General features: G+C 65.5%; 8 protein-coding genes across 8 annotated transcripts; 3 read left to right on the plus strand and 5 right to left on the minus strand.

Annotated features, from left to right (window-relative positions):
• Positions 1–1,124: 1,124 nt before the first annotated feature.
• Positions 1,125–5,496, minus strand: EMIHUDRAFT_110305 (hypothetical protein; the record flags this gene model as incomplete). Its single annotated transcript, XM_005788625.1, has 2 exons — positions 1,125–5,183; positions 5,323–5,496. 2 exons carry the CDS (start codon positions 5,494–5,496, stop codon positions 1,125–1,127), a joined length of 4,233 nt encoding a protein of 1,410 aa, XP_005788682.1.
• Positions 5,497–7,386: 1,890 nt separating this feature from the next.
• Positions 7,387–7,791, minus strand: EMIHUDRAFT_70857 (hypothetical protein; the record flags this gene model as incomplete). Its single annotated transcript, XM_005788626.1, has 1 exon — positions 7,387–7,791. A coding segment is annotated over one exon (405 nt), but the record flags the coding sequence as incomplete, so codon positions are not given.
• Positions 7,792–8,775: 984 nt separating this feature from the next.
• Positions 8,776–9,204, minus strand: EMIHUDRAFT_70818 (hypothetical protein; the record flags this gene model as incomplete). The annotated part of the gene is made up of 1 exon (XM_005788627.1): positions 8,776–9,204. A coding segment is annotated over one exon (429 nt), but the record flags the coding sequence as incomplete, so codon positions are not given.
• Positions 9,205–12,456: 3,252 nt separating this feature from the next.
• EMIHUDRAFT_423315 (hypothetical protein) lies at positions 12,457–15,946 on the plus strand. The gene is made up of 12 exons (XM_005788628.1): positions 12,457–12,660; positions 12,811–12,972; positions 13,241–13,312; positions 13,465–13,594; positions 13,888–13,997; positions 14,105–14,139; positions 14,370–14,496; positions 14,625–14,676; positions 14,766–14,899; positions 14,972–15,127; positions 15,255–15,325; positions 15,443–15,946. Exons 1-12 carry the CDS (start codon positions 12,505–12,507, stop codon positions 15,669–15,671), a joined length of 1,434 nt encoding a protein of 477 aa, XP_005788685.1. The 5' UTR covers positions 12,457–12,504; the 3' UTR covers positions 15,672–15,946.
• Positions 15,947–16,628: 682 nt separating this feature from the next.
• EMIHUDRAFT_313453 (hypothetical protein) lies at positions 16,629–18,952 on the minus strand (the record flags this gene model as incomplete). Its single annotated transcript, XM_005788629.1, has 6 exons — positions 16,629–16,714; positions 16,858–16,962; positions 17,058–17,131; positions 17,933–18,075; positions 18,139–18,670; positions 18,819–18,952. The coding sequence occupies 6 exons, from the start codon at positions 18,950–18,952 to the stop codon at positions 16,629–16,631; spliced, it is 1,074 nt and encodes a 357-aa protein (XP_005788686.1).
• A 1,127-nt stretch (positions 18,953–20,079) lies between these two features.
• EMIHUDRAFT_226550 (hypothetical protein) lies at positions 20,080–20,766 on the plus strand (the record flags this gene model as incomplete). Its single annotated transcript, XM_005788630.1, has 1 exon — positions 20,080–20,766. One exon carries the CDS (start codon positions 20,080–20,082, stop codon positions 20,764–20,766), a length of 687 nt encoding a protein of 228 aa, XP_005788687.1.
• A 1,105-nt stretch (positions 20,767–21,871) lies between these two features.
• Positions 21,872–22,408, plus strand: EMIHUDRAFT_226551 (hypothetical protein; the record flags this gene model as incomplete). Its single annotated transcript, XM_005788631.1, has 1 exon — positions 21,872–22,408. One exon carries the CDS (start codon positions 21,872–21,874, stop codon positions 22,406–22,408), a length of 537 nt encoding a protein of 178 aa, XP_005788688.1.
• A 724-nt stretch (positions 22,409–23,132) lies between these two features.
• On the minus strand, positions 23,133–26,222 carry EMIHUDRAFT_455108 (hypothetical protein; the record flags this gene model as incomplete). The annotated part of the gene is made up of 7 exons (XM_005788632.1): positions 23,133–23,357; positions 23,430–23,605; positions 24,094–24,181; positions 24,460–24,546; positions 24,720–24,794; positions 25,288–25,326; positions 25,410–26,222. 7 exons carry the CDS (start codon positions 26,220–26,222, stop codon positions 23,133–23,135), a joined length of 1,503 nt encoding a protein of 500 aa, XP_005788689.1.
• Between the last annotated feature and the right edge of the window lie 25 nt (positions 26,223–26,247).

Raw genomic sequence — 26,247 nt, forward strand, 5'->3', positions numbered from 1 at the left:
GGATAGAACACCACTGAGGTCCTTTTGGGTGGGGCCCCGCCCCCTCGAAAGGGGTCGCCGGTTAGCCCCCCCCCCCCCCCCTCTCTCTTACCATAGGGTCTCGCGAGTCGTCCAGAAGCTCGCGGTGTAGCATTTTCTCTACTATTTAATGGGCGTTTTATTCATTGGCGCGGGGGGCCGGGGCGCCCCCCCCGCGGGCCGCGCGGCCCGCGCCCCGGATGTCATGGATCGGCCGCACATTGTGGTCATTGCTCGGTACCCCCCCTGCACATCTAAAGTCATCCCTGCTGCTAGGGGGGGGGGGGTCTGACCCCCCCAGCAGCAGAGCGCTGCTGCTGGGGGGTGGGGGTCCCGAGACCCCCCCAGCAGCAGAGGAGAGGGCATTTGGACCTCCAGCTCTCCCGGCTCCCGCCTCTTCGCCGCCGCCGCCCCCTCCCACCTCGGCTCGTGTTTTAGTGGTACGCTCGAGGCGGCTGTGTTCACCGCGCCTTCGAGCCCAATACACCTTCGTCGTGTCGAGTGCTGGCGTTTTACTAAAGACTTGTGACCATGTGAGTGTCTCGTTTCTTGTACTACCTCTACCACACTACTGTAAAAGCCGTATAGTGAGCCACTCACTCGGGCGTCTCGGCTGACGTTGATCGATCAGCGTTGATCTCTCCGCTAGCCTATCGGTCCCCCGCTCGATCCTTGGGTCGCTCGCTCGTCGAAATCGATCGACTGAGCTTAGAGACTTTTCTTTTTTCGAAACGCGCGCGCGGCCCGTCGCGCGGCAAAACTGTCAGGTCCGCCGCGACGCGTCGCCGCAATGGCGGGCACCGACGTGGTGGAAGCCATGCGGCTCGCCCTCAAGCCATTTAATATCCAGCACCTCGCCGACGACTGGAACGCTAACCGTACTTACTTACAGCTGTCGGTACAGAGATGCCAGCACCCCCCAGCAGCAGAGCGCTGCTGCTGGGGGGGGGGTCCCGACACCCCCCAGCAGCAGAGTCAAAAAATCTCTCAGAACGACTCACACGCAGACACGTGCGGACACGCGACACAGAGTGGCATAAAGCTGCAAAGTCTGGGACTTTCTCGCGACTTGCGCGTGTCTGTGTGGCCCACGCTGCCGCGACACATCATAGCGACTGCAAGGCCTGATCATCCCTCATCGGCGCCTTGCCGCCCTTGCCGGCGTCCCCGTCGCTGCCATCCGGATCGCTAGGACATCGTGCCGTGCTACCGGCGCAGCGGGCACGCCACAGCAGAACCCCGATTGCTCCGATCCCCACGATAGCCCCGACCGCAATCGCCGCAACCACTCCGGTGCTCATGCCGCCGCCGCTGCCGCCGCCGCTGTCATGAGCCCCGCCGAAGCTCGCCACTCGTGCCTCGAGCGCCGCCAGCTCATCGCCGTCGAGCGATCCGTCCCCGTCGGTATCTGCCGCGACTACCTGCTGCGTGGATATGGAAACGCCACTGAGCGCCTCCAGCCGCAGCCGCAGCTGCTCAACGTTGACATCACGCAGGTGCATTTGAGCACCGGGAGTGAAGAGCGAGAGGTTGCCTGCTGCCCCCACCAGCTCGCCGTCCACCGCCCAAACGCTCAGCCGGAACTGCCGCGATGTGACCCTCGAGCCTTCGACCACCACGACTGTCACCACCGTCGAGCTGCCTGCGGACGCACCCTCGGCGAGGGCCCACGTCAGCTCGGCGCCGCTATTCCCGCTGACGAAGACAAACGAGGCCGACGCCACGACCCTCTCATCACTCGACACGGCCGCCACCCAATCCTCATCGTTCTTCGACAACCCCTGCAACACGACCCTCTGCGCCCCCTCTCCCGTCGCTGACAAGATGTCCAGCGCTAGTGGCGCTGACGCTTCTGCGCAATCGTCGCCCACGAAGTCGCCGGAGCACACGCAAGCACCACTCACTACATCACAGACGCCGTTGCCGGAGCAGCCGTCGCCCGGACAATCGATCGGCGGCGGGGTCACCGGCAGCGCCATCTGCTCGGCGGTCAGCGTGGTACGACTCACTTCGAACAGACCGCCCGCCGAGAAGCCCATCACCTCGGGCTGCATCTCGATGAGCGCCTGCGCTGGCGGGCGCACAAACACGCCGGACGTCACCGCCACGGCCTCGAAACTCAGCGTGACGGTCCCCGCGCGCATCCCGTGCGCGCTATGCCATGTCACCTTGTCCACCATCGTCTGCCGTTCCCACAGAGGGCAGAACCACCACCCACCCCTCCACAACGAGGTCCGCCTTCGGCCCGCGTACACTGGGGGCCACGGGCCAGGGTCATCACAGCCGTCCGAGCCGCCGCCGCCCTCGCCGACGTTTGGGTCGAGGGGCTCCAGCCCGGCTGGTAGCCAACCCTCCACACGAACGCTGCTGGCGATGTCGTCGGGCGAGGTGACCTGGATGGTGACGGCCACCACCGAACCGAGGTGACAGCTGCGCAGCGGCGGGCCTGACGGGTTGCCACTAACCACGAGCCGGATCGCCATCTCGACAAGGAGACCACGGTAGACTGGCCCCGGTGGTGGGTCGGTTGGCACAAAACGGAGACCAGCAGCGACATTGATCTGCCCGCTGCCGCGCGCCCAGAACACCAGCGGCGCGGGCGGCGAGTCGAGCGCCTGCCACGAGGTCGACGATGCGAGCGCCTCCCGCGATGCAGGCGTGAACCGCCCGTGGAGCAGCCGCACAGGGCCGCTGCTGGCGGTGAAGTTGACGTCAGGCGTATCCGAGCCAACATGCACGTCGTACTCAGCCAAGGCGAAGATCCGCGCCACCCCGGCCGAGCCGCCGCCGCCGCCACCACCAACGACCCCTGGGCCCCACTGCGCTCCTCCTTGCGCGATGTAGTTGGCCAACTTTTGCAGCAGCAGTAACGGGATCGGCGATCGGTCGGCGCACAGCAGCGACCCGCGCGCGACCAGCGCCTGCACGCTCATGCCCTGGGCGTGCGCCGAACCGTCGTGGGCAAGGTATGCCGTGCGGCCCGTCGCCCGAAGCTGATTGGCCAAGTCCGTCAGCAGCTTCAGCGCGTCGCGGTCAGCAGGGGACTCGCGCAGCAGGATGAGGGCGGTCGCCGCAGAGCAGTAGGAGCCACACGTCCCGTCCTTGGCCGCAGCGACGAGCCGCTCCATCGAAGTGAGCGAGGTGGCGTCGGCGTCCAGCCCGGGGAGATCGGCGACGCCAAGCGACAGCCGCACGCGCGCCACAGCGTCGTAGCCTCGGAAGGGATACCCGTTCTGCCTCGATGTGTCGACCTCCTGCGCGAGCGCCTCGCTGAGCGCGGCGGTCCACTGCACTCTGAGCCGCGATGCGCTCGCGGTCTGGGCGGCCGTCACCGCGCTCAGCGGCCGCCGCTCTGCGTCGCTGAGCACCTCGAGCGCCCAAGCGGTCAGCGGCAGGTCGATTGACCTGCGCTGCGGGACCCGGAGCGAGCTGCGGAGCCCAGAGCCGTCCGTCATCTCCTCCAACAGTGTGAGGCTCGACCCAAACACGTCGGCCGCCGCCCGAGCCGCCTCGTCGGCTTCGCCAAGGTACTCTTCGAGCACCGGCAGCGCGGCCAGCGAGTTGACGACCGACATGGAGGAGCAATACCTTGTGCGGTCCTCGCACGGCTCTGGCGCCACCAGTGCAGAGCTGATGGCCCGCACTGCCGGCAGGTAGCCCACGCCGGCGATGAGATCGAGGGAGCCGCTGCCGGGTGTCGCCTTTGGCAATGCCAGCCCCTCGGTCCACGGCGTGCCGGCCTCGGAGGCGGTGATGGGCATCGAGGTGGCCACAAAAATCTCCTGTTGGGGCGAGAGGACCGGAACGCTCGCCGACAACGCGTCGGACGTCTCGCTCGCGGCGACAGCAAACACGAGGTCAGCCCGGGCCATCGACGCCGCAGAAAAGTTGAAGGTCACCTCCCGCGGCCGCGAGCCGTCGACAGACACCGTCTGCGAGCCGGCGGAGGTAAGGGCGAGCCCGCCCGAAGCCAGCACGGAGAGAGTCACCTCCTCGCTAAACGTCGGGTCTGCCGCGGTGACCGTCACGCCGCAGGAAAAGTGGTCGCCAACGCGGCTGATGCGCGGAACCGAGGGCACAAGGGACAACGGGTTGCGCGAAACCTGCTCCGCATCGTCCGAGGTTCCAAAACGAGCGCCGGAGGTGCCGGAGGCGGCGTACGCGCGCACCACGAACGTGCCAACATTGTCGGGGAGGGTCCACGTAACGCGCGCCATGCCCGACGGCGGCACCGTGAGAGCTGGCAGGATCAGCGGCGCCGTCTCGAACGCGGACCGAATGGGAATGGGGGCGTCGATCTGAATTGGCGAGGCGGTCGTGGCGCGGCTCCCTTCAGACACTCCTTTCTCCCCCACGCGTGTGGTGCGCGTGGTGCTGAGAGGCGCTTGGCTGTCCTCGGCCAAGTCCATGAAGGCGCTGGCAAACATCGGTTCGCCTCCTGCTTCGACTCTGCTGTGCAAGTGAGCGGGATCGAACGCGGGCTCTCGGGACACCGGCGGGTCGGTGACCCAGACCCGGCTGTGCCGGTCGAGGAATGCGTCGGCAGCGAGGTCAAAGGCGTCCGAGACGCCTGGCGCGATCGGCCACTGGCTGTGGTGGTACGAGCCAAAGCACCACTCATCCTTGTCATTCAGAGAGATGATCCGCGCCTGATCACCGCAAGAGATGTCAGCACGTCGTGGCTGTGTTGCTAAAATATTATCACGCGCCTTGCTCCGCTCGTAGGCAGCCCCGCCGATCATCCTGTCGGCGTTGGAGACGATAGAGAGCCGGCGCGGCCTGAGCTGCAGCTCAAACTCCCCGAGTAGGTCCGTGGGCGGATGGGGCGCCACGTCGAGGAAGGCGCGGTCCACCACGAAGACGGCGACCTCGCCCGCTGCCGGATTCCCGGACGCGTCCGTGAGCGTCACGGTTAAACCGGCCTCCGAGCCCGGGGCGAGCACCGGCACGTCAAGCTGCACTGTCACACTCAGCTTCCGTGAGTCATCAATCACGTCCAGCGCATGCTGGCTCACGATGCGCCGCGGCAGTCTCGAATCGAAGAGGACCGAGGTGGCCAAGTCCACCGGCAGCGCGGGCGAAGCCTCAGGCTGGGCCGGGCTTGAGACGACGATGGTGGCGCGGCAGCCGCCGAAGCACTCGTCGCCAATGGGCAGCTGGAGCGTCTGCGGCCCCGTGGCGAGTCGGCCAGGACTCACAGGGATCGAAGCGAGCGACGAGCGTCGTCACCCACCGAAACGTGCCACACATTGGCGGCAGCGCAGCCGCGCCCGCGCTCTGCCGCATCGTTATGGCAAAGGGCACCTTGTCCTCCGGGAGCGGAGCACCAATGTCTCCCCCCAATGGGATGACTGCCCGATTGAAGGTGACGGTGATTGCATCTGTGTCTGAGATGAACGCGCCGCGTGGAGTGAAGCCGACCAGTCTGAGCTCGAGCTCTGGCATGAACGCCAGAGCCGAGACCAGCAGCAGCAGCATCGGAGTCATATTGAGCGGGGCCGTATCCACCGAAACGAGAGTCGAGGCGCTCGCTCAAAAAAAGTACATGTAGGCCCCCGCCGAGCGTGGAATAGGACCGCCGCAAGCGGCGTGGCGTGGAGCGGTTGAGCGTCCCTCCGGGGGCCCCTCTGCGCCGGGGAGGCGTTGTTGGCGGCTAGGACGCAAGCGTCCGTCGCCGTTTTCAAACTCGGGGCCCACTCCGCTACGCTCCGACCCGAATTTGGCGGCCATGAAATTTAAGGTGTTGCTGCGCAAAAGGGGTGGCGCGCGGGCGCGCGCGTGTGGGCGTCGAGCGCGGAGCTGCAAACACAATGACGTCGGAAAGCTCTGCATCAAGTATACAGTAGGCTCTAAGCACGGAACCAGAGCAAATACCTCCCATCATCCTCCCTTGCTCTCTGTTTTTTCTTTCTTTCCTTCTCTCTCCTTCTTGCCTTGAAGCGAGTTTCACACACTAACGCACGCTGTCTTTTTCCTTTTTTTCACACGTTCTTCTTCGGAGGAACTGCCGAAGCGCCCCCGACTTGGAGGAAGTCCAGTACGCCCCTCCCGCAAGTGATTAGTACTCTCGGCCACGGGAGTGACGGCCAGGGACCGCCATTGAAGACGCCGTGTCGATGAGCTTCTAACTCGGATCGCGTTCTCGAGATACAGCTTGAGATGTGCGAGTTGGAGTGGGCTCACGGAGTCGGCGCCGCCGCTCGGCGCTCTTCTGCTGGTTTGGCGACGCCGAAGACGTCGTCCGAGAAGCGCGAGTCCGGACGCAGCGATCCAATGATGGAGAAGCCTCCTCGGGCCTCGAGCGACGCCTTTTGGGGGGAGGGGCATACGCTCACGCCGTGTGCAGCAAGGCTCCCTCCTCGCGCGCGCGCCTCGCTGGTGTTTGCGAGCTGCTGCTCGTCCAGACAGAGGCTGCCTCCACTCCTGAGCTGCTCAGGCCTGGTCAAGGCCATCCACCAGCATGCTCTGGGAGCGCGGATGCACACCAGCTCGCGCTGCTGGACCCACGGTGGCTGCCTTCGCCCACCGGCAGCGCCGGTGCGACGACATGCTGGCGGCGGTCTTCCACAAACTACTGTCAGGCGAGTGCACGACGAGATATGACCATGGGCGCTCGCATGTGTGCTCAGGGCACCTCAGGGCTGCTGCGTGACGCGTGGCTCGGCCGTCCGCGAGCGCTTGTGAATTTTCTGTGATTTTTTGTACGGGGTGTGGAGGGTGAGTTGACCACGGGTTGTGCGCTGGGCCCTCCTGCTCGGCTCCAGCGAGTAGACAAGTGTTGTCATCAGCAGAGGAGATGGATCTGACCTCAGGGCCGATGTGGCCATCTGACCAAGCGCTGGTAGCGTGGTTTTACCTCACACCCAGTCTCACAGTGTGCCGGCAGTCGCCGAGCAGTGTCGCTCACACAAGCCGCAGCACAAGTGACTGAGGGCCAGTGAGGGCGAGCCCATCGCTGTCACAGCTGTGGCAGCCGCACAGTAGGCTGTGTCAACTGTGCAGAGTGTGTGAGCAGCAGAGGAGCTGCACTCCAGGCTTCAGGCGCAAAGAGATGCATGCCGCCGAAGGCGCTGTCGAGGTTCGCTCGGCGCGGCGCAGGTTGAGGGAAGCCGCCACCGACGAGCGCGTTGGAGTATTCACTCCGGACAAAGACGGCGGCACGCACACGAGGCACGAGCTGCGGCCGTGCCGCCGTCAAGCGTCATGAGCGGCGAGGCGCGGGACCGTCTGTGGCGAGGTGGGTCGCGTCCCTCGATTTCCGTCAACTCAGCATCCACACCCTCTACTAACGAAATCACTTGCAGGAGTTCGTAGTCCAATATATGCGCATAAGAACGCAGGACCAGCGTCACCGTCGGACTGCTGGCGTCAAGACTCCGCCTCTGGCCACGCGAACCGGACCAGCACCGCTGTGACGTTGTCGCGCGCGTTGCGCTCCTGCACCGCGACTCGGACGAGCTCGCGCAGCACGCCCTCCTCGGTCGCCGCCTCCCTCTCCTTGAGCAGCGATGCGTGAGCCTCTCGGGTCAGCGCGGCGACTGCCGTCGCCGAGCCGAGCTGGGCCACCAGCGCCGCCCGCCGCCGGTCCATGTCGCACAGCTTCGGCCGAAGCCACTCGACCGCCTGCACGCCCGAGAAGACGCGCCACAAGCCGTCGCAGGCGAGCAGGATGAACTCCGTCTCGCGGCCGATCTTGAAAGAGACGACGTCGGGCGTGGCGATCAGCCCAAAAGGCTTGAGCCGCACGTCTCCAAAGGCGCGAGAGACCTCGAGCGAGCCTAGAGCGTACGAGAGGGCGTGAGGGTGTGAGGACAGCCTCGAGCACGGCACTGGCGTCTCGCGGGAAGACACGCGGCTATCCGACTCCGCATCTAGCTCGCGCGAGCCGCACAGGCGCCCGCCCTCGACGTGACCGCCGGCCGCCACGATCCGCTTGCGCTCGGCCGCGTCGAGCGGCGAGTGGTCGCCCTTGGAGAGCGGAACGGTGCGGGCGGGCCCGCTGCCCGCGACCACGCAAGCATACGCCCTCGAGTCGCCTGGCGGGGGCACCGGAGAGAGAAGGGGAGGGAAGTGGGGGAGGAGGGCGAGGAGGCGGGGAGGCGGAGGAAGAGGCGGAGGAAGCGGCGGGAGGTTGAGGCGGAGGAGGCGGAGGCAGAGGAAATGGCGATGGAGGGGCCCCGCGCCCAGGTTTGCAACGTACGCGCGCGGAGGAGCCGCGTCGAGCTCCAAAAGGGCGGCGGTCGCGCAGCAGCCGTCGCACCACCCCTGCTCGGTGGCGGCGAGGACGAGTTCGGAGTCGCACGCGACGAAGGCCCTGCGCAGCGCCTCCTTGACTGGAGCGGACGCGGCGGGCTGCTCGCACAGCAGCTCCGGCAGCCGGCGCGACACCCACTCGGCGACATCTCGGCCTCCGTGCCCGTCGAGTACTCCGTACAGGGCCCTCCCCTCCTTGAGCGAGTCGAGCAGCAGTGGCACGTCCTCGTTCTGGGTCTTGCGGCCCTTGGACGAGGCGCACGCCGCCACGACGCGCAGGCGGCTGGGCGCGCCGCCGCCGCCGGAGTCGTGGCCACTCTCTCTCACAGTCTTGCCGCCGACCCTCTCCTCGCCGCTCCTCCCCGCCCCGCCCGCCGCCGCCCGGCCACCCGCCGCCGCCCCGCCCGCCTCTGCCGCGCCCGTCACGGCCTCCGGCGAGCGCGGGCGCTTCGCCCCGCCACTCGGCACGCGCTCGCCGCCTCCGGCGCTGCGCGCCCTCCCCGCCACGCGCACTCGCATCTCCCACCCGACGAGCGCCTTTTCGAAGCCGGGGTTGGGCCGGCAGCACGGGCGCGCCTCGGTGAGGAGTCGCAGGGCGCAGCGCACGGAGAGGGCGTGCTCCTCCATCAGGTACGCGGCGGCGAGGGTGGCTGAGCGGGAGACGCCCGCGTGGCAGTGCACCAGCACACAGCCGCCCGCCCCGATCGCCTCGCGGATAAAGTCGACGCCGCGCCGGAGGAGCGGCTCAATGTTGAAGTCGGCGCGGTCCTCCGCCGGAAGCTGGAGATGCTGGCGGCGACCGGGCGGCGGCGGCGGCTCGCGCACCCAGCTCTGCCCGTCGAGCGCGGACGACTTCCGCCTCCACCCGCCGGTCGTGTCTAGTACTGCGGTGACGCCGTGCAGCTCGAGCCAAGCGTCACTCTCGGCCGCCATGAGTGGCCCGAGGTAGAGGCCGGGAACGATGAGCTGCGCAGTGTGCTCGTCGAACGGCTCTCGCGCCGCGGTGAGGCGTCCGAGCTCTTCATCGCAGCCGCTGGCTTTGCATGCTGCGGTGAGCGCCGCCACCGCATCGGCCGCCGCAGGCGTGCCCAGCGCCGCCCGGAGCGCAGCTAGAGACGCCTCGAGGCCCGAGGCGCGACGCGCGAGCGCGGCGGCGGCAAAGTAGAGGCGGATGTGCTCAGATGAGACCGCGGCGCGCCACATACACACACACACAGGTTGTGTTCTCTAGGCCCTGGACTGGGTGGGTGAAGGGCGGCGCGTACCGGTACCTAGCGAGTAGAGGCCCCGCCCACCCAGGGTACCCTCTCGAGGGACCCATTGGGTAGCTTTTTCGAGGACTCGCCGGGGCTCTGCTCCAAGAGACCTCGGGAGACCGTGCGTGTGCCTCTACTCGCCAGGGCGCGTACATTATGTCGAAGGGGAAAAGAGAAAATTTGGCCCTCGAAGCTTGGCAGAGAGAGGTTTTCATTAACCAACAAGAAATTTCTCTCTCTTGGCAGTCACTTGGCTGAGATGGTGGCGAGGCTAGAAGACAAAAAAGAAACCAATTAACAAAAAATCGTGAACGTGGGAGGACCCCGTGTTGCATGTCACTGTCATCTCTCACTGTGCGATTTCGAGAGAGATTTTTAGCAATACATGTAACCAAACAACTCTAACACTCACACGTCATTTGGGGCCTGGAGCCCTGTTCACGCGCGCGCTAGACGTGCAGACAGGGTTGCCAGGTGAGAGCGAATGGCGCGGTTCACGCCTCGCACAACAGAGAGAGAGATGCGCTCTGCATGGTGGGACATAAAAGAGAGCGAGTACTTGGGCGAGTAGGCCGTGCGTAGGCCGTTGTTTTGTTTTTGCGATTTCGGGGCCCGGGGTTGTGCGTTTACGTGAACGCGCACCGCCTCGCGCTCGGGATCTAAAATTCGGATCGCTCCTCAAGATCGCAAACCCTGTCAGCAGTTCACCTACGGGTATGTTCGTAAGAGCTACATACACTGAAAAATCTTCTGCTGACAAGGGAGAGCCAGTGTGAAGACGCTCTGTGTGAGGCGACCAGTCAGCCACCGGCACAGCATTGCCATTGGGTGCCTGCATGTCGCCGGGACTGCGGCGCTTGAGTGTCATCGCGTAGCGGTGCGGAGGCAGGCCGTGTGCGCCTTTTCGTACGAGGACCGCAATCGCAAGTTCGTCGGGGAAGGAGAAAACATCCAAGTGCCCCAAGTGCTCCAAAGCCGTTTGAACCCCGCCCAGGCTGCTCTAGGAGCCTCTCCCATTGCGGCCCGACTGGGGCCGAGTCCGCGGGGCTCGCACGGTGCACGGGCCGGCCGCGAGAGCACGTACTGTGCGCGCGCCCGCGCGCGGGGCGAGTGACTTCGAGAAGTCACTAAGATCTAAGTGACTTCTTGAAGTCACTCCTAGAGATAGAGACCTACACAAGCAAGCACAGACGTCTTCTTCACACAAAAACACAACCCCCCGGGCCGACGGCGCGGCGCGCAAGCCGACCTCAAGAGTTGGAGGGCGACCGCCACTACTCGGCGTCCCAGCAACGGCGCATGCCGGGCAGCAGCGCTACGCTCGTCCCCGAGACCGGGGATCCGGGGTGCAGCGCGACTGGGAGGAGCGAGAGTTTGCGCAGTCCATCCAGCTTGGCATCAAGTCGCTCGCGCAGTTCCTGAACGAGTTTGATCTGCGCAGCAACACCTTAATTAAACTTCAATGGCCCTCCAAATTCGGGTCGGAGCGTAGCGGAGTGGGCCCCGAGTTTGAAAAAGGCGACGGACGCTTGCGTCCTAGCCTCCAACAACGCCTCCCCGGCGCAGAGGGCCCCCGGAGGGATGCTCAACCGCCCCACGCCACGCCGCTTGCGGCGGTCCTATTCCCAGCGCGCGGGCTTCTTATTGTGTGAAGACGACGATGTCCACTACGAAGTCAAGGTGCCTAGCGCGCCCTCACAAAGACGAGGCAGGCTGGGCAGGGCTCGGCGGCACACGGCGGATGCTGTGCGTCACTGGGCCACAAATTTGGTTTCGGCAGCACCCTCGACCAAACCTTGCTCAAGGTTCTTGGGTGCAAAGAGCGCGGCCACAAGTCACAGGGCCCGCTCGTCCATGCGACCGGCAAAGGCTGGGTCAAAGAGCACAAGGGACAGTAGTACGACGCGCTCCATGTCAAGAACGGAATGAGGGCCCAACAGCGAGAATCGTGCTTTCAGTGGGGTGGTTTGGGTTGGGTTGGTTGGGGGTTGGGTTGTTCCGCGTGAGGTTGGGTCGTCGGCGCGAAGGGTGAGGTCTCGACCGCCGCCGCTCACGCCAGCGGACGGCCACCATCGGTGTTTTTGGCTTCGCCACCGTCCAAAGCGTGCGCGATGCGCTTCGCCGGCATCGAGCGACCACGCCTGTCCGCGAGCGGCTTGCTGTGTGGACGCCTTCTTGTGGCTCTCGTCGAGAGCGTTTTGCGTCCCGGCGGGTGGGAGAGCATGTGTCGTCTGATGAGTCGATGAGTGGGTCACATCGATGTGGATAACAAGCACGGTCGATCCGTGGAAGCGATACACTCGTTCCTATCACATGCTCTCCCACCCGCCGGGACGCAAATGGCTCTCGACGAGAGCCACAAGAAGGCGTCCACACAGCAAGCCACTCGTCGGACAGGCGTGCTCGCTCGATGCCGGCGAGCGCATTGCGCACGCTTTGGACGGTGGCGAAGCCAGAAACACCGATGGTGGCCGTCCGCTGGCGTGAGCGGCGGCGGTCGAGACCTCACCCTTCGCGCCGACGACCCAACCTTACGCGGAACAACCCAACCCAGGCCCACAACCCAACCCAACCCAAAAAGCACGATTCTCCTGTTGGGCCCTCGGAATCGTCAAAATTTGTCTCGTCGAAAGCCAGGGCGGCATTCCGCCGCCGACCAAGAGAATCATCTTCAACTTCGCCAAAGACGTCGGCAGCCCGAGCGCCGTCGACCGCACCGACTACGGCACAGCCTCCGGCAGCGCCCGGGGCTTCGCCCAGCACCACTCGCAACAGCTCTCGCGCGCCGCCGTCTGTGGCGACGCGCAAAACATCACCAACGCTGCTCGCAACATGCGTGTCGCGCACTCATTCATGACCGGTAGCGCACAGCGCCGAGAGGTATTTTCTTCTCAATAACAAGGCTGTGAAGACGCCCTTGTGTGTGAGGCGGCGTGCAGTAAGTACAGAGACTTGTGCACAGCCCGGTCTCTTCGCTATGACTCTCAAGTATGAGGACCCTCCCAAGATTTGCTGCCTGGGCGCGGGGTACGTGGGCGGTCCGACCATGACGGTGATGGCCAAGAAGTGCCCCGAGATCAAGGTGACCGTCTGCGATCTCAACGAGCGGCGGATCGCCGCCTGGAACTCTTCGGTGTGCTTTGCTTCCTCACTGCTCCCTCCTCGCCGCGGAGCCGAGCGGTCCTCCTCGTCCGACCGCCCTCGCGCCTCCCGCAAACACCTCACGCCCGCACGCCACGCCACCCACACTCAAGCTCACTGCGCGCCTCTCCACGCCGTGCAGGCGCTGCCGATCTATGAGCCGGGGCTGCAGGAGGTTGTGGAGGAGGCGCGCGGGCGCAACCTCTTCTTCTCCACCGACATTGAGAGCGCCATCCGCGAGTGCACCATCATCTTCGTCTCCGTGCCCACGCCCACCAAAAAGTCCGGCATCGGCGCGGGAGAGGCGCGCTGCACGTCCCTCATACCGCAGCCCCGAGCGACCGGCCCGAACGCACGCTCCGACGACGGGCGCCGCGTGAGCCCTGCTGTGCGGCGGCTTGCTGGAGCCGCGAGCTCGCTGACGGCACAGCGTCTGAACACACCGTCAGCGTCTGAACACACCGTCGCCCGGGACGGGCCCACTGCACGCCGCGTCCTCGCCGCGTGCCTCGTCGCCTCTAGCTGCGCCTCGGCCAGGCGTGGTCACGTCCCCCTCCCCGTCGTCGCTTCAGGCGGCAGACCTCACCTACTGGGAGCTCGCGGCGCGCCAAATCGCGGCGGTGTGCAACGCCTCGGAAAACAAGGCGCTGCCCTCGCCGCCGCTGCCCTCGCCGCCGCTGCCCTCGCCGCCGCTGCCCTCGCCGCCGCTGCCCTCGCCGCCGCTGCCCTCGCCGCCGCTAGCCTCGCCGCCGCCGCCCGCCACCGCTGCCCACTGCCGCTGCCCACCGCCACACAGATGCCGAAGATAATCGTCGAAAAGTCGACGGTGCCCGTCAAGACGGCGGACGCGATGGCGGCCGTCATGGCGGCCGCGTGCAAGGGTACCGACTTCCAAGTGCTGTCCAACCCGGAGTTCCTTGCCGAGGGTGCGTGGCCCAGGACACACGTCCCAAACATGTCCTGCCGACACCGTCCTCTTGCACACCCCAGACACGTCCTGCCGACACGTCTTCGAATACGTCTACCCCCCCCCCCCTCCCCCCCCCCTCCCCCTCACGCGCCTCCAAGACCTCTCCTCCCAGATCTGCTCTCCCCAGTCCTCCTCTCCCAGAGTGGGGCGTCTAGCTGGGGGCGTCCGTGCGGCGGGTCGGCCTCCCTCCGGCTCTGCGAGGGGGCGCGTGGACGGTTCGGCGCGAGACCGCGCCTCCTCCTGCCCCAGGCACCGCCATCGACGACCTCTTCAAGCCGGACCGCGTGCTGGTCGGCGGGCCGCAGACGCCGCAGGGGCTCGCCGCCATCGAGTGCCTCGCAAATGTGTACCGCAAATGGGTGCGCGACGCCGCTGCTCGCACCCCACCGCCGCGCTCCCCGCTCCCTCCCTTGCGTCCCACCCGGGCATTCCACCCACGCTTGCACCGCACCCGCGCCTTGCGCAGGTGCCGACGGAGCGCGTGCTCACTACCAACCTCTGGTCCGGCGGCCTAGATGGGCAGATGGTGCGGGAGGGGCGTGACTCACCCGCGCCGCCTCGGAGCCCGCCCTGCGCCGCCCTCTCACAGCGCAGCGTCCATTCGCGTCCACACGCCCGCGCGCGGCTCTCGCGACCCGACGGCCTACGACTGTTGCGCGGGCAGCAGGCAGCTCCGCTTGCCGCTCACCCCCCCCCCCCCCCCTCCTCCCTTCCCTCCCCCTCTCCGCCAGGTCGGCGGAGCTGTCCAAGCTGACAGCGAACGCCTTCCTCGCCCAGCGCATCTCGTCTATCAACTCCATCTCCGCGCTGTGCGAGGTGACGGGCGCCGACGTGTCGGAGGTCGGGCACGCGATCGGGGTGCGGAACACTCCCCTCTGCATTCCAACTAGCACGCGAGCATGCACGCGGCTGTACTCGTATCCACGCCTCAGTGCTGTACGCGTTGCGCCGAGTACTCTGCACGGTCTCCGCCGTGTCTACTTTAGGTCGACAGCCGCATCGGCCCAAAGTTCTTCAAGGCCTCTGTCGGCTTCGGAGGCCTGCACGCTGCCCAGCGGCGGCCGGCCTCGCAGCCCCCAGCGCCCGCACCACGCACCTGACTTGCGCTCGTGCACGTGTGGCCGCAGGCTCGTGCTTCCAGAAGGACATCCTCAACCTCGTCTACCTATGCCGCTCCTTCGGGCTGCCGGAGGTGGCCGAGTACTGGCACCAGGTCATCGTCATGAACGACTGGCAGAAGCGGCGCTTCGCGAACGCGATGGTGCGGCCGCCGTGTGGCGCACGGGCGGGCTGTGCTCACACGCGCCTCTTCACACGCCGCCGCCGCGAGCAGGTTGCGACCATGTTCAACACCGTCTCTGGCAAGCGGATCGCCATCCTCGGCTTCGCCTTCAAGAAGGACACCGGCGACACGCGCGAGTCGCCCGCGATCGACGTCTGCAAGGCCCTCTCCGAGGAGCGCGCCAAGCTCGCCATCTACGACCCGAAGGTGAGCCAAGATCGCCCGAGATCGCCCGAGATCGCCCGAGATTTTGACCCAAGGGCGAGCCGTGGCATTGTGCCGCCGGGGAGATTGGAGGTGTGTCCGTATCACGTCTCCGCGTCCCGCTCCGCAGGTGAGCCGGGAGCAGTACTATGAGGACCTCGGCAAGGAGGCGATGGAGAAGATCGAGATCGACGAAGACCCGTGCGCCGCGCCCGCCCAGTCAATCTCCCTTCCCCTCTTCCGCCCCCGCCTCCCCCGCTCGCCCCGCCCTCCCCGCCCGCTCCCCGCCCACCCAACGCGCCTCCGCGGTGCGTGCAGGTACGTCGCGTGCGCGGGCGCGCACGCCATTGCCGTCATTACCGAGTGGGACGTGTTCAAGACGCTCGACTACCAAAAGATCTTCAACTCGATGTCAAAGCCCGCCTTCATCTTCGACGGCCGCAACATCCTCGACCACAGGAAACTCTCCGAGATCGGCTTCACCGTGTGGGCCGTCGGAAAGTGCATGAAGAAGGTGCTCGATACGGAAGGCAGCCCTTCGCCGTAACTCGGAGAGGTGCTTTGCGCCAGGACGCAGCAACGTGAGTCCGCAGCCTTCCCCCTCTCTCCTCTTGTGTCAGTGTGGGGTGTGTACAGAGAGAGAGATGAGTGATTCGTGACTCGGCAGTGCCACAGAGCACGGTGCACGGTGACCGGGATCCGCGCATCCGGGTTGACGTGCGGAACGGTGTATGTGCTCGCGCGCTCGACCGTGTGGCACACACCGCGCACGGGTTGCTCTCGGCAAGCGTGCGGTACGTAATTAAACGCGGTCACTTCGCCACAGACGGTCCGCGCCTCGCCGCTATGACCCGCGCTGCACGCGAGACGCGTGCACGGCCCGCACCGTCCGCTGTGCACTGTGCAGAGAGCGGTCTTTGTCCGGAGTGAAAAGTCCAACGTGCTCGTCGGTGACGGTGTCCTCCAACCTGCGCCACGCTCGGCGAACCTCGACAGCGCCTTCGGTGGCATGCAGCTCTTTGCGCCTGAAGCTTGGAGAGCAGCTCCTCTGCTGCTCACACGCTCTGCACAGTTGGCACAGCCCACTGTGCGGCTGCCACAGCTGTCACAGCCACACAGCGATGGGCTCGCCCTCACTGGCCCTCACAGTCACTTGTGCTGCGGCTTGTGTGAGCGACACTGCTCGGCGACTGCCGGCACACTGTGAGACCATGGTTGTGAGGTAAAACCACGCTACCAGCGCGCTTGGTCACATCAGCCCTGAGGTCAGATTCTTCTCCTCTGTTGCGATGGCAACACTTGTCTACTCGCTGGAGCCGAGCAGGAGGGCCATGGCGCACAACCCCTGTGCAACTCAGGGTCCTTCCCCTTGTATTATATATACAGCGAGGTTCTTGGACTCTCTTGGTTGTTAACCGCAGGGCGGGGACCTGTTCCTTTTTACCCATCTCCTAGTAGAGGTGTCCGTTTTATTTATTTATCTCTTGCGTCTTGGTTGTTAGACTTAAAGAGCCGTACACAGTAGCCAGTACTGGGGGAACGGCGAGCGAGGGCGCACACGAGCGAGTCGAGCGAGAGAGAGGGGGAGATCTGTCGCGGGCTCTGACCTCTGTCAGCCTGTCGTGTTCACGTGTCAGTGGCTCTCTCCTCTCTCCAGACTCTCCACCCCCCTCTCGCGTCTCACTCGCGAATCGGGGTCGGGCTCTCAACTCTCGTGACCCCCCCCCCCCCACCACACACACACACACCACCACCGCACTTTAGTTCACCTGCGCCCTCGCCCTGGCACGGAGGAGGCCGTATTGCCCGTAGTTCAAAGACGCCTGCACTCGCGAGCCCTGGAAACCGCTGGAGCCGCTCATCGGGTCGGTGTGCTGCCCGTCGTACAGCGGCGCCAGCGCATCCCGCTGACCCTCTGCGTGCCCAAGCGGACCATAGGCGGCGGTTAGACCCAACAGAGACGGCGGCTGGCCGGTGCCGACGATGCCCATGCCACCAAACGGGCCGCTGGAGAATGACGATTTTGCGATTGGCTTCTTTACCTTCCCGAGCGTCTTTGGCGGCTGGCTGTAGGGACTGCTGCCGTCGTACGGCGTGCGCCGCTTGGCAGCGATGCCGCGCGGCGGTGGTGGCGGCGGCACGCTCGACCGCTCAAGCCTCTCTGGGAGCTCGGCGGCGGCGAATGGATGGGCCTCGTGCAAATGGGGCAAATTGCGCGTGATTGCCTGTTGCGATACAGAGTAGCCAACCCGCCCGCCCTTACTCTCGACCAGCGCCCGGCCCGGGAAAGAGGAGAGAGCGCCGAAGCCCTTCGTGACAAGCGGGGTGTCTTGCTGCCACGCGCGCGGCGGCGGCAATGCTGCTGCTCCGGCCGGACCATCCTCCAGTGCCGATGCCAACTGCGGAAAGGCGACAAGGCGCTGCGCGCGCGGCGTCGCCGGGCGGTTGACGTGAGGCAACACAGACCCGCTGCTGCCGCCGCCGCCACCGCCGCCGCCGCCGTCTACCTCGCGCTCCGCGGTCTTGCCGTTGCTGCTTCCTGCGGATCGCTGGGCGCCGCGGCGCGTCGTCCCCTCTCGAGTCGCTGGCCGCCGTGCGCCGGAGCAAGCCCCCGGAGCCAGCTCGAGGGAAGATGAGTCGCCGCAAACTGACGGCGCCGGTTCGGCTGTGGGCGACATGGTCGGCAGGGTGGTACCCAAGTCGGGAGGAGGCGCTGTGGCGCGGCCCTTTGAGCGACGCGACTTTTTGCTCCGCATTTTGAAATCCTGCGCATCTCGCTCGAGCATCTCCTTGAGCTCCGCCTCGAACCTCGGGATGAAGTCCCCCTCGGTGAAGTACGGGTGGCGCATCAGCTGGGCACACGTCTGACGCTGCTCGGGCTCGTACCTGAGGCAGTTCTCGAGGAAGGAGAGGGATCCCTCGTCCCAGTCGCGGAAGCGCTTGGCGAGCGTCTCTGTCGCAGGGACGCTCTCTGGCAGCTTGAGCCCCATAAACAGCGGGTTGGAGCGGAAGACCTGCATCAGCCGCTCGGGTAGCGACCCAAAGCAGCGCATGATGTGGAAGAGCTGGTCGATGTCCGACTCGCCGGGAAAGAGCGGCGCGCCTGTGGCCATCTCCGGCAGCATGCACCCGATTGCCCACACATCCACCGGCGTCCCGTAGGCGGTGTCGCCCGTCAGGAGCTCTGGCCCGCGGTACCACCGGGTGGCAACATAGTCGGTGTAGCGGGCGCCCGGCCCGCCCAGCGTGCGCGCGAAGCCGAAATCGCACAGCTTGAGTGTTCCGTTCTTCGAGACGAGCAGGTTTTCGGGCTTGATGTCGCGGTGGATCACGTGGTGTGAGTGGCAGTACTGGATCGAGCGGAGCAGCTGCCAGAGGCACTTTTTGGTGGCGATGGGGTCCATGCCATCGGGGTTGCGCTCAAGGTCCTCTAGGATGGTACGCTCGACGAACTCGAACACGAGATGGAGCTTACCCTTGCGCCGGAAGACCTCAATCAGGTTGACGATGTTGTCGTGCTTGAGTTGCTTTAGGATCCTGACTTCCCTCAGCGCCGTCTTGCGGACCTAAAGGTTGGGCAGGTGTGGTGGCTGCCGAGCGCACTGGTGCCCGGGCGCTCAGCGCCTGAATGCTGGTGGAATCGATGCTCTCTTGCACGGCTCTCCCCGTGTCGCGGCGGGCTCACGGCTTCTACCACGCCTGCTCATCCTCGTCCGACTCCTTGAACTTTTTTATGGCAACAATCTGCCCGGTCTCCTTGTGCCGCGCCTTGAGCACCACGCCGTAGGTGCCCTCGCCAATCGTGCCGAGCGGCTCGTAGTTCTCCATGTATGCGCGGGCCCAGACTGCGCTGTAACTGACTGGTGAGCTGACAATGCAGGCCCACTCGCTGAAGAATTTTAGAAGAATTTTACTTTCCAGAATTTTATGTAGTCCCTCGCACAACTGGGTTCTGAAAAAACGCTGCGCAGTTCATACATCCTGTAACATCGAGACATCGATCGACATCGATGGCGCTCTCGGGGATTCCTAACAACAATAAATAAACAAAGAGTCGTAGAAAATAAATAAACAAACGGTCACAGAACATCCAAAATCCAAATCGCAAACATAGAAACCCAAACACAGGCGGCGACGTGGCGAGCTCGTGGTGAACGAGACCAACTCCAAGGACGCACGAAGCGAGAAGCAGCACCAGACAGAGGTTGTCAGAGCCATGACGATGATGATTCAGCGCCGGCCCTGGATGTGAGGCTGATAACTGCACTCCAAGTGCTCCAAGTGCGCGTGAACGCCAACTCACCGGCATAGGATCCCTAGGCCGTGAAGAGCCAATAAATACATGAGTCATGAGAGATGCGCACGAACACAGAGGCACAGCGCCACCCTCCCGCCCCGCTCGCGTGCGTGCGCATCACACAGGGAGTAATTCATCGGGGTTTCTGGGGACTCTTGAGGTGTGGAGAAACAAAAACAAGCCGAGGGAAAAAGAAAGAAAGCAAACAGACAACCCAAGGAGGGATGGGTCGAGGGATAACGTCGCTGTGTTGGAGTCCGGCGGGCTACTTACAAGTGCCTTGTTTTTCGTTCGTGGTACCGCGGGCCAGAGCTCCTGACGGGCGACACCGCCTACGGGACGCCGGTGGATGTGTGGCGGCAATCGGGTGCATGCACCATGCTGCCGGAGATGGCCACAGGCGCGCCGCTCTTTCCGGCGAGTCGGACATCGACCAGCTCTTCCACATCATGCGCTGCTTTTTGGGTCGCTACCCGAGCGGCCGATGCAACACAAAAACAAAAGGTCTTCCGCTCAAACGGCACCTAAATTTCTTCTTTCGCCTGACACTCGCTGTCGTGGGATCGCTTGTCATGTGGGGTGAGGAGCGCTGTGTTCTTCTTTCGCCTGTGCACCTTCGGCCGCGTCCCCGCCTACCCCGCCGGCCGGCGGTCGGGTTATGGCCTGCTCGGTGCTGGTCGAGGGCCATGATGTCGCAGGCGAGGCGCGGCCATATGCTGTTTACCGGCTGCTCGTTGTCGAGGATGGCCGAGAGTGGCGCATCCGCCGGCGATGGAACGACCTGCGGATCCTGGTCGCAGACCTCAATGAAAAACACGGCAAGGAGCTGCGCGAGTCGGGCGTGACGATCCCGAAGTTCTCTTCGCACGGCTTCCGGCTCGCCCACCAGATGCTCGAGCTGAAGTTCCTCAATTCGCGGGCCGCGGCGATGCAGTCTTTGCTCCACGCCTACATCTCGGCGCTCCCCATATCGCTCCTCTCGTCTACAGGCCCTGAGCCGCTCCTCTGCTTCCTATCCGCTGACCTCCCCGACGCGGGCGTGCAGCCAACACCGGCGGCCACGCCCCGTGCCACCGTCTCTGCCGCCGCCGGCTGGGGCGGCGTTGATGAGCTGCTGTCGATCCCAGAGGGTGGGCTGGCGCAGGCGGCCACGCGGGCGCTGAGCGAACGCTCCGATGACGACGCCCGCTTGCCATCTCCGCCCAAGGTGGCTCCACCCACAGCCCCGGTGAAGGGCGTGCTTGTGGCGGAGGCTGCGCCAGCGCCCGCGCTGGCGATTTGGTTGATTTGGTCCGCCGTTGTGCTCGTGCCGGTCCTCGCGCTCGCAGCGAGGCAAATGCTTTGACGGCAAGTCGCTCGGTCAGCGCCACAAACGAGCGGTGGTTTGGGGCGTCTTACTGTGCTGTTCGCGGTTGTGGAATTTCTTTCGGGGTGGAAGAGTTGTGCCCCGGACTCCCACCTCAGCGCTCAGAGGAGTCAGAGGGGTCGTGACGCACCTCCCAAGGCCGCGGCCCCCCCTTGGCGGGTGGGGAGGTAAGGAACAGGGTTGAGGTTGTACCCACGTATGGTGAGATGGCGAAAGTCCGCAGCCCGCCGGGAAAAACCCCCCCCCCCCCCCCCGCCTCTGCCTCGGCCCAGACCCACCCTACCGCGGAGACCCCGCGTCATGAGGGCCAGACCCCCCCCCCGCCCGCGCCCCTCGGCCGAGGCCCAGACCTACCCTACCTACCCCGTCATGAGGGCCGCCCCAACCAAAAAGAAACTACACCTCACAGAAAAGGAATCGACGCGATGTGCAAAGCATACAAGAAGGGGAGAAGGAAGAGGAGAGACGCCGGGGTGGTGACGAAGCAGGAGGAACTAGCGCAGACGAGAGCAGGGCAGACCCGGGGACTGGGGAGCCGGAGCGGACGGCATCAGCCGCCGAGGGAACGTTGGGAAGAGGCGCGAGGAGGGCGGCGACCTCGACCGACTATGGAGGACCCGTCGCCAGACGACGCAGGGCAGAAGACGGTGAGGCGGAGCTAGGGCGGAGCAGACGTGCAGGGCGAGACGAGGGAGGGAGCAGGACTTTGCGGAGATCAGCAGGAGGATGTACGAAGAGGTTAGGAGCGGCAGGGACCCGAGGGACCATGTGGAAGACGGCTAGTGCTAGTCAGTCCCCCATCCATCGGGAGGACGACCCCGGCTAGTCGCCGACCACACCCACAAAGAACCCTGCACAAAGATCGCAAGGGCGGGGACCTGTTCCTTTTTACCCACCTCACAGTAGAGAGCTGTCCGTTTTTATTTATTTATGGCTTTTATAGGGCTAAAAAAACGGCCGAACTTGCGGTGCCACGTCCCTCGGGCCAGTCCACACTGTTGAACACTGAGAGGGAGGCCGGGGAAAGGGCGCGCGGACTGGCAGAAAGACGAGCAAACGAATGGCCGCCCCTGCCACGCAGCGCATGCGTCGAGACGAGTCGGACCAGTCGGCAGCGCTCACCGCCGACTTTGCGCAGCGTATGGAGGACTGCGGTAGCTCTTGCGACCAATGCACGTGCAACCTGAGTGGGCCGTGTTGCAGGAGTTTGAGCGTATGCGCTAAAGCGGCCTGGACGTGCTCAGTGCTTGCTTGCCAAGCCAGCTATGACAAGGCGTGCAACGGCAGCCTCGTTGATACAGTGGAGAGGGCTGAGCCCGTAGTCGTTGCCTCTTGCGATGAGTTGAAGCAAAGGAGCGCCGCGTGCGACAAGTGCTCCTGTGGCCTGGCTGGGCTCTGCGCAGGCGCTTGCGGCGGCTGCTGCGTGTCATTTGCGCTTCCGTGCGCCAAACGCGTAGCGCCCGTCTGTGAAGCATGTCTTGAAAGGGTTTGCGGCTGCGGCGGTGCCGGTGGCGACCTTGCGCCGCAGCCAGGGTCATTGCTGCGTGAACGCTACGTGCCTCGGCCCGAGCCCAAGTTTATAGAGGTCCGTCGCCAGCGTGAAGGCTACACGTACTTGTAATGTTGAGTTCTCGTTCCTTTCATTTTGCGTTTTCGTGTCGCGCGCGCAGTCAGGTGTTGGGGGCGCGGGCGCGCGGCGCCGGGCGGGAGAGAGAGACAGCGCCCCACGCCAGAGTACAGCGGTGAGCGCCACATCATGGCACATCCGGATCCGCTACAAAACTGCCTCGCCTAAACGTGAACACCACTCTAGGCGACCAGCGACGCTCGCGGGCGGGAGCGAGGGCTTCTCTCGCGCGAGAACCGAATAAGCCGCGACCCGCGAGCCGCGAGCGGAGTCTTCCGAGACTCTGCTCCAAGTGCTCCGACACCAGAGGAGCGGACAGCGGAGTGTTGCTGTTGTGGAGACGGAGTTGACCACATCCACACACAACACGTGCACACCAGCCGTTAATTCGCAGAGTTGATTAAACGAGAGAGGAGACGGAGGTTGCGCTGCGGCATGTGCGCAGTTCCAGTTGTTGGAAAGCCAAAATGTGATAGTGGAGGCTTTAGCCGAAACGCTCCCGTGCCCTTATTATATCGATTCCCGGTGTCATGACTCATGTTCGTTGTTCCCTGTACCACGCCTAGTGTACTACCTTCGTACACTACGTGTGTTCGGTGTGACTCGTGTGCACACACACACAATGTCGCACACACAATGTCGAATGTGAATGATCAATCCTCTCCTCCTCCACCGCCTGCGCCACCCCCGCCCCGACGGCACGCGCTTCACGCCATGATCACCTAGCCTGGGGACGCGCCAGAGCGGCCGCGGCGACTGGCTTGCTCGCTGGCCCCCGCTCTCCCTCGGGGTTGCCCGGACTGAAGATGAGATCGGTCAGTTGCGCGTTGCGCGCGTTCTCCTCCGCGGAGAGGCGCGCGTCGTGGTCGATGTCGCCGACGGCGGCCAGAAGCCTCTCCTGGTCGATGAAGGGCAGCAACGCGACCGCCTCCCACTCGGCTCGCTTGCCTGCGGCGCGGGAGATGGTGGGGCGGCACGGGAGGGCCGAAAGTTAGGCAGCCCCGCAAGCCCAGACCGCCCCCAGAGCGCGCGTGCGCGCGCCGTTGGCGTCGAGCGCAAAATCGACGGGGAAGGCGTCGTAGATGGGCGACGAGGGCGAGAGCATCAGCTCGCGGTACGCGAGCGGCACCAAATCGCCCGACTGCGGCGGGAGCACCGACAGGAGCTGGCAGAGCGGCGAGAAGGGGGCGCCTAGAGCCGCGCAGGGCCGGCGTTTGAGGCCCCGCATTTCGAGGGCCCCCGTTTCGAGGGCCGCTGGGCTGGGCTGGGGGTCTGCGGTCAGGGTGGGGAAGGGCGGAGAGAGGGGTCCCATGACCGGGGTCGGGTTCACGGGTCGTGGTCGGCGGCAGGGGGCGGAGGAGAGGGGCGTGGAGCGCCCATCTCGAGCGACACGTCAAACGACGGGAGCTGCACGAGGTCCGAGGCGAGCGGCGCGTAAAAGTCGGGGTAGAACCAGTCCCACGAGCGGCAGCCGTTGTGGTAGTACTCGAGGCACCAAGTGAGCCCCTGCAGGTACGAGCCGATCAGCCTCCGCCGCCCCGCGCTGTCCGTCGGGTGCAGCCCAAGCTTTTGCAGGTAGTAGCGCCGCTTGTACTCGCCCGGTGCCTCCGACTCGCGCGCGTTCGGCGCGGGGGCGGACGCGTCGCGCCCCATCTTCTTGCGTACCGTGTAGCCCTCACCGGTCGAAATCATGCCGACGAAGCGCTCGAAGCGGGCCATGTCGATGGAGCCCTTGTCTGTCAGGTAGCCGCGCGACTCGCCGACAAGCTCGGTGTATGCGCGCATCATCGCGTTGAGCGCGCCTGCGAGCAGGGTGTGGAGGAGGGTGTGGAGGAGGGTGTGGATAAGGGTGTGGAGGAGGAGAGGGTGGAGGGGGGGCATCTGCCGTCGGCGACGTCGAGCGACGGGAGGCCGGGCAGGAAGTCGTTGCCCACGAGCCTGCAATGAGAAGGCGCCTCAGTGAGGAGTGAGAAAGAGAGAGAGACAATGTGTCAGAGCGGGCGGAGCGGGCGGGGCGGGGTGGGTGGGCCGACTGCGTGCTCCACAGTGCACAGGGCGCGGCCGTCCCCCTCGCCCGTATCTAGGCCCACGCACATGCACAAAAAGACAAAGTCGTCCACGGCGCGCTCCGCCTGTGGACAAAGAGAGGTGTGGCGCGCGCGAGCGCGGAGGGGGGTGCAGCCGGGTGTGTCTCGGGCGATCGGCGGTCTTGAGGGACTCTCGGGTAATCTCGGGTAATCTCGGGTGGAGCTCGCTGTCTCGGGTAATCTCGGGCCGATCTCGCCTCCCACTCGAAGCCCAGCACCTCGCGCGCCACCGGAGGGCGCATTGAGCCCGCCAGGCACTGGCGCAGCTGCTCCAGCTCGAGAAAGACAAAGTCCTACACCCGCGCGGCATCGGGTCAACTCGAAGCATCTCGCCGCCTCTCACTCCCGCTCGAGCGAGGCGCAGCTCCTGGTCATCGGCCTCCGAAGTGGCCGCGCCGCCGCGGTCGCCCTCGCCCCGCAGCGCGAGCCGCGGCGGCTGCGCCCGAGGCCCGCCGCGCCCGCCGCGCCCGCGCCCGCGCCCGCGCCCTCGCCCGCGCGGAGCGAAGCGGCCTCGCTGGAAGCGCTGCCGCTCGCGGAGGAGGGAGAAGTGCTTCTCGTGCGTGATCATCCCGAGCATGATGAGGTCGGCGTCGAGGCCGTACATGCAGTGCCGCGTCTCGTCCGCCTCGTGCGCCGCCCCGGCGGCCGCCTGTGAGGGGGAGTGAGGGCGGTGAGGGGCGGTGAGGGGCGGTGAGGGGCGGCGAGGGGCGGCGAGGGGCGGCGAGGGGCGGTGAGGGGCGGCGAGGGGCGGTGAGAGAGAGGCGGTGAGAGGCGAGGCGGTGAGACCTTCTCCGCCCGGATGAAGTCCATGATCTTGTGCTCGCCCTCGCCTATGGGGAGATATGGGGAGATATGGGGAGATAGTGCGAGATCCAGTCCGTGGTCTCATGCTTGCCCTCGCCCGGCACCGCGGCGCCAGAGAAGACGACTCGCGGCCCGTCGCGCCAGGCCGGATCGGTGGTCATCTTGTGCGCGATCCACTCCTCGTACTTGCCCCCCAGACGGTGCAGAAAGTCCGTCCCCGGTGTGATGCAGTTCGAGTCAAATGGCGGCGGTGGCGGAGGCCCTCCGAAGGTGTCAACCTCGGGCGGCGGCGGCGGCCGCTGCGAGCCGAGGGGCTGGCCGGTCGTCGGCGCGTCGCCGGCCTGGCGGAAGCGCGCCTTGGCGTTCGCCTTGTCGCGCAGCGCCTGCTGCGCCAGCTCCCTCGGCACCCGGTACCGCCGCGAGCGCTGCTGGTTCATCTTTGCTCGCGGCGCGACGCCGTCGATGGCGAGGTAGAGCACCTTGCGCGGCCGCGCGATGGAGATGAGGCGGTCGGTGTAGGCAAAGATGCGCTCGAACATCTGCTCCTCGCTCAGCTTCTCGTTTGGGCCGACCTCGTCGCCGTGCGTGCACTGGTGGATGATGCCGTTCATGTCCAGGTAGAAGTTGTCGACATAGTCGGAGCGGCGGCGGCCCTCCGAGATCTTGACGTTGATCTGCGGGTACTTCTCCGTCAGCCACCGGAAGAATTTGGGCACGCCCATCCGGATGTCGCCGGCGCGGCCGCGGAACACTGCGATGGGCTGCGCCGGCTGCAGCTGCACTGCGCGCAGCGGCTGCCATGCACGCGCCATGAGGCCGGATCCGGCGAGTGTCGCGGAGCGGTGGTGCACGACGAGCGTGCCGGCTATGTCCAGCAGCGCGGCGAGGCAGACGAGGCGAAGCGACGAGGTGGGCATTCGCGAATAGCGTGCGGAGAGTGGT

The sequence above is a fragment of the Emiliania huxleyi genome (genome assembly GCF_000372725.1).
Source record: "Emiliania huxleyi CCMP1516 chromosome Unknown EMIHUscaffold_133, whole genome shotgun sequence".
NCBI lineage: Eukaryota > Haptophyta > Isochrysidales > Noelaerhabdaceae > Emiliania > Emiliania huxleyi.

Bases quoted from the DNA above. Each gene is read 5' to 3' on its own strand.
- EMIHUDRAFT_423315 (XM_005788628.1), top strand. From the start codon at position 12,505: ATGACTCTCAAGTATGAGGACCCTCCCAAGATTTGCTGCCTGGGCGCG. The intron at 12,973-13,240 runs GCGCGCTGCACG...TCGTCGCTTCAG, and splicing joins CCGGCATCGGCGCGGGAGAG to GCGGCAGACCTCACCTACTG. The intron at 13,313-13,464 runs GCGCTGCCCTCG...ACCGCCACACAG, and splicing joins GCAACGCCTCGGAAAACAAG to ATGCCGAAGATAATCGTCGA.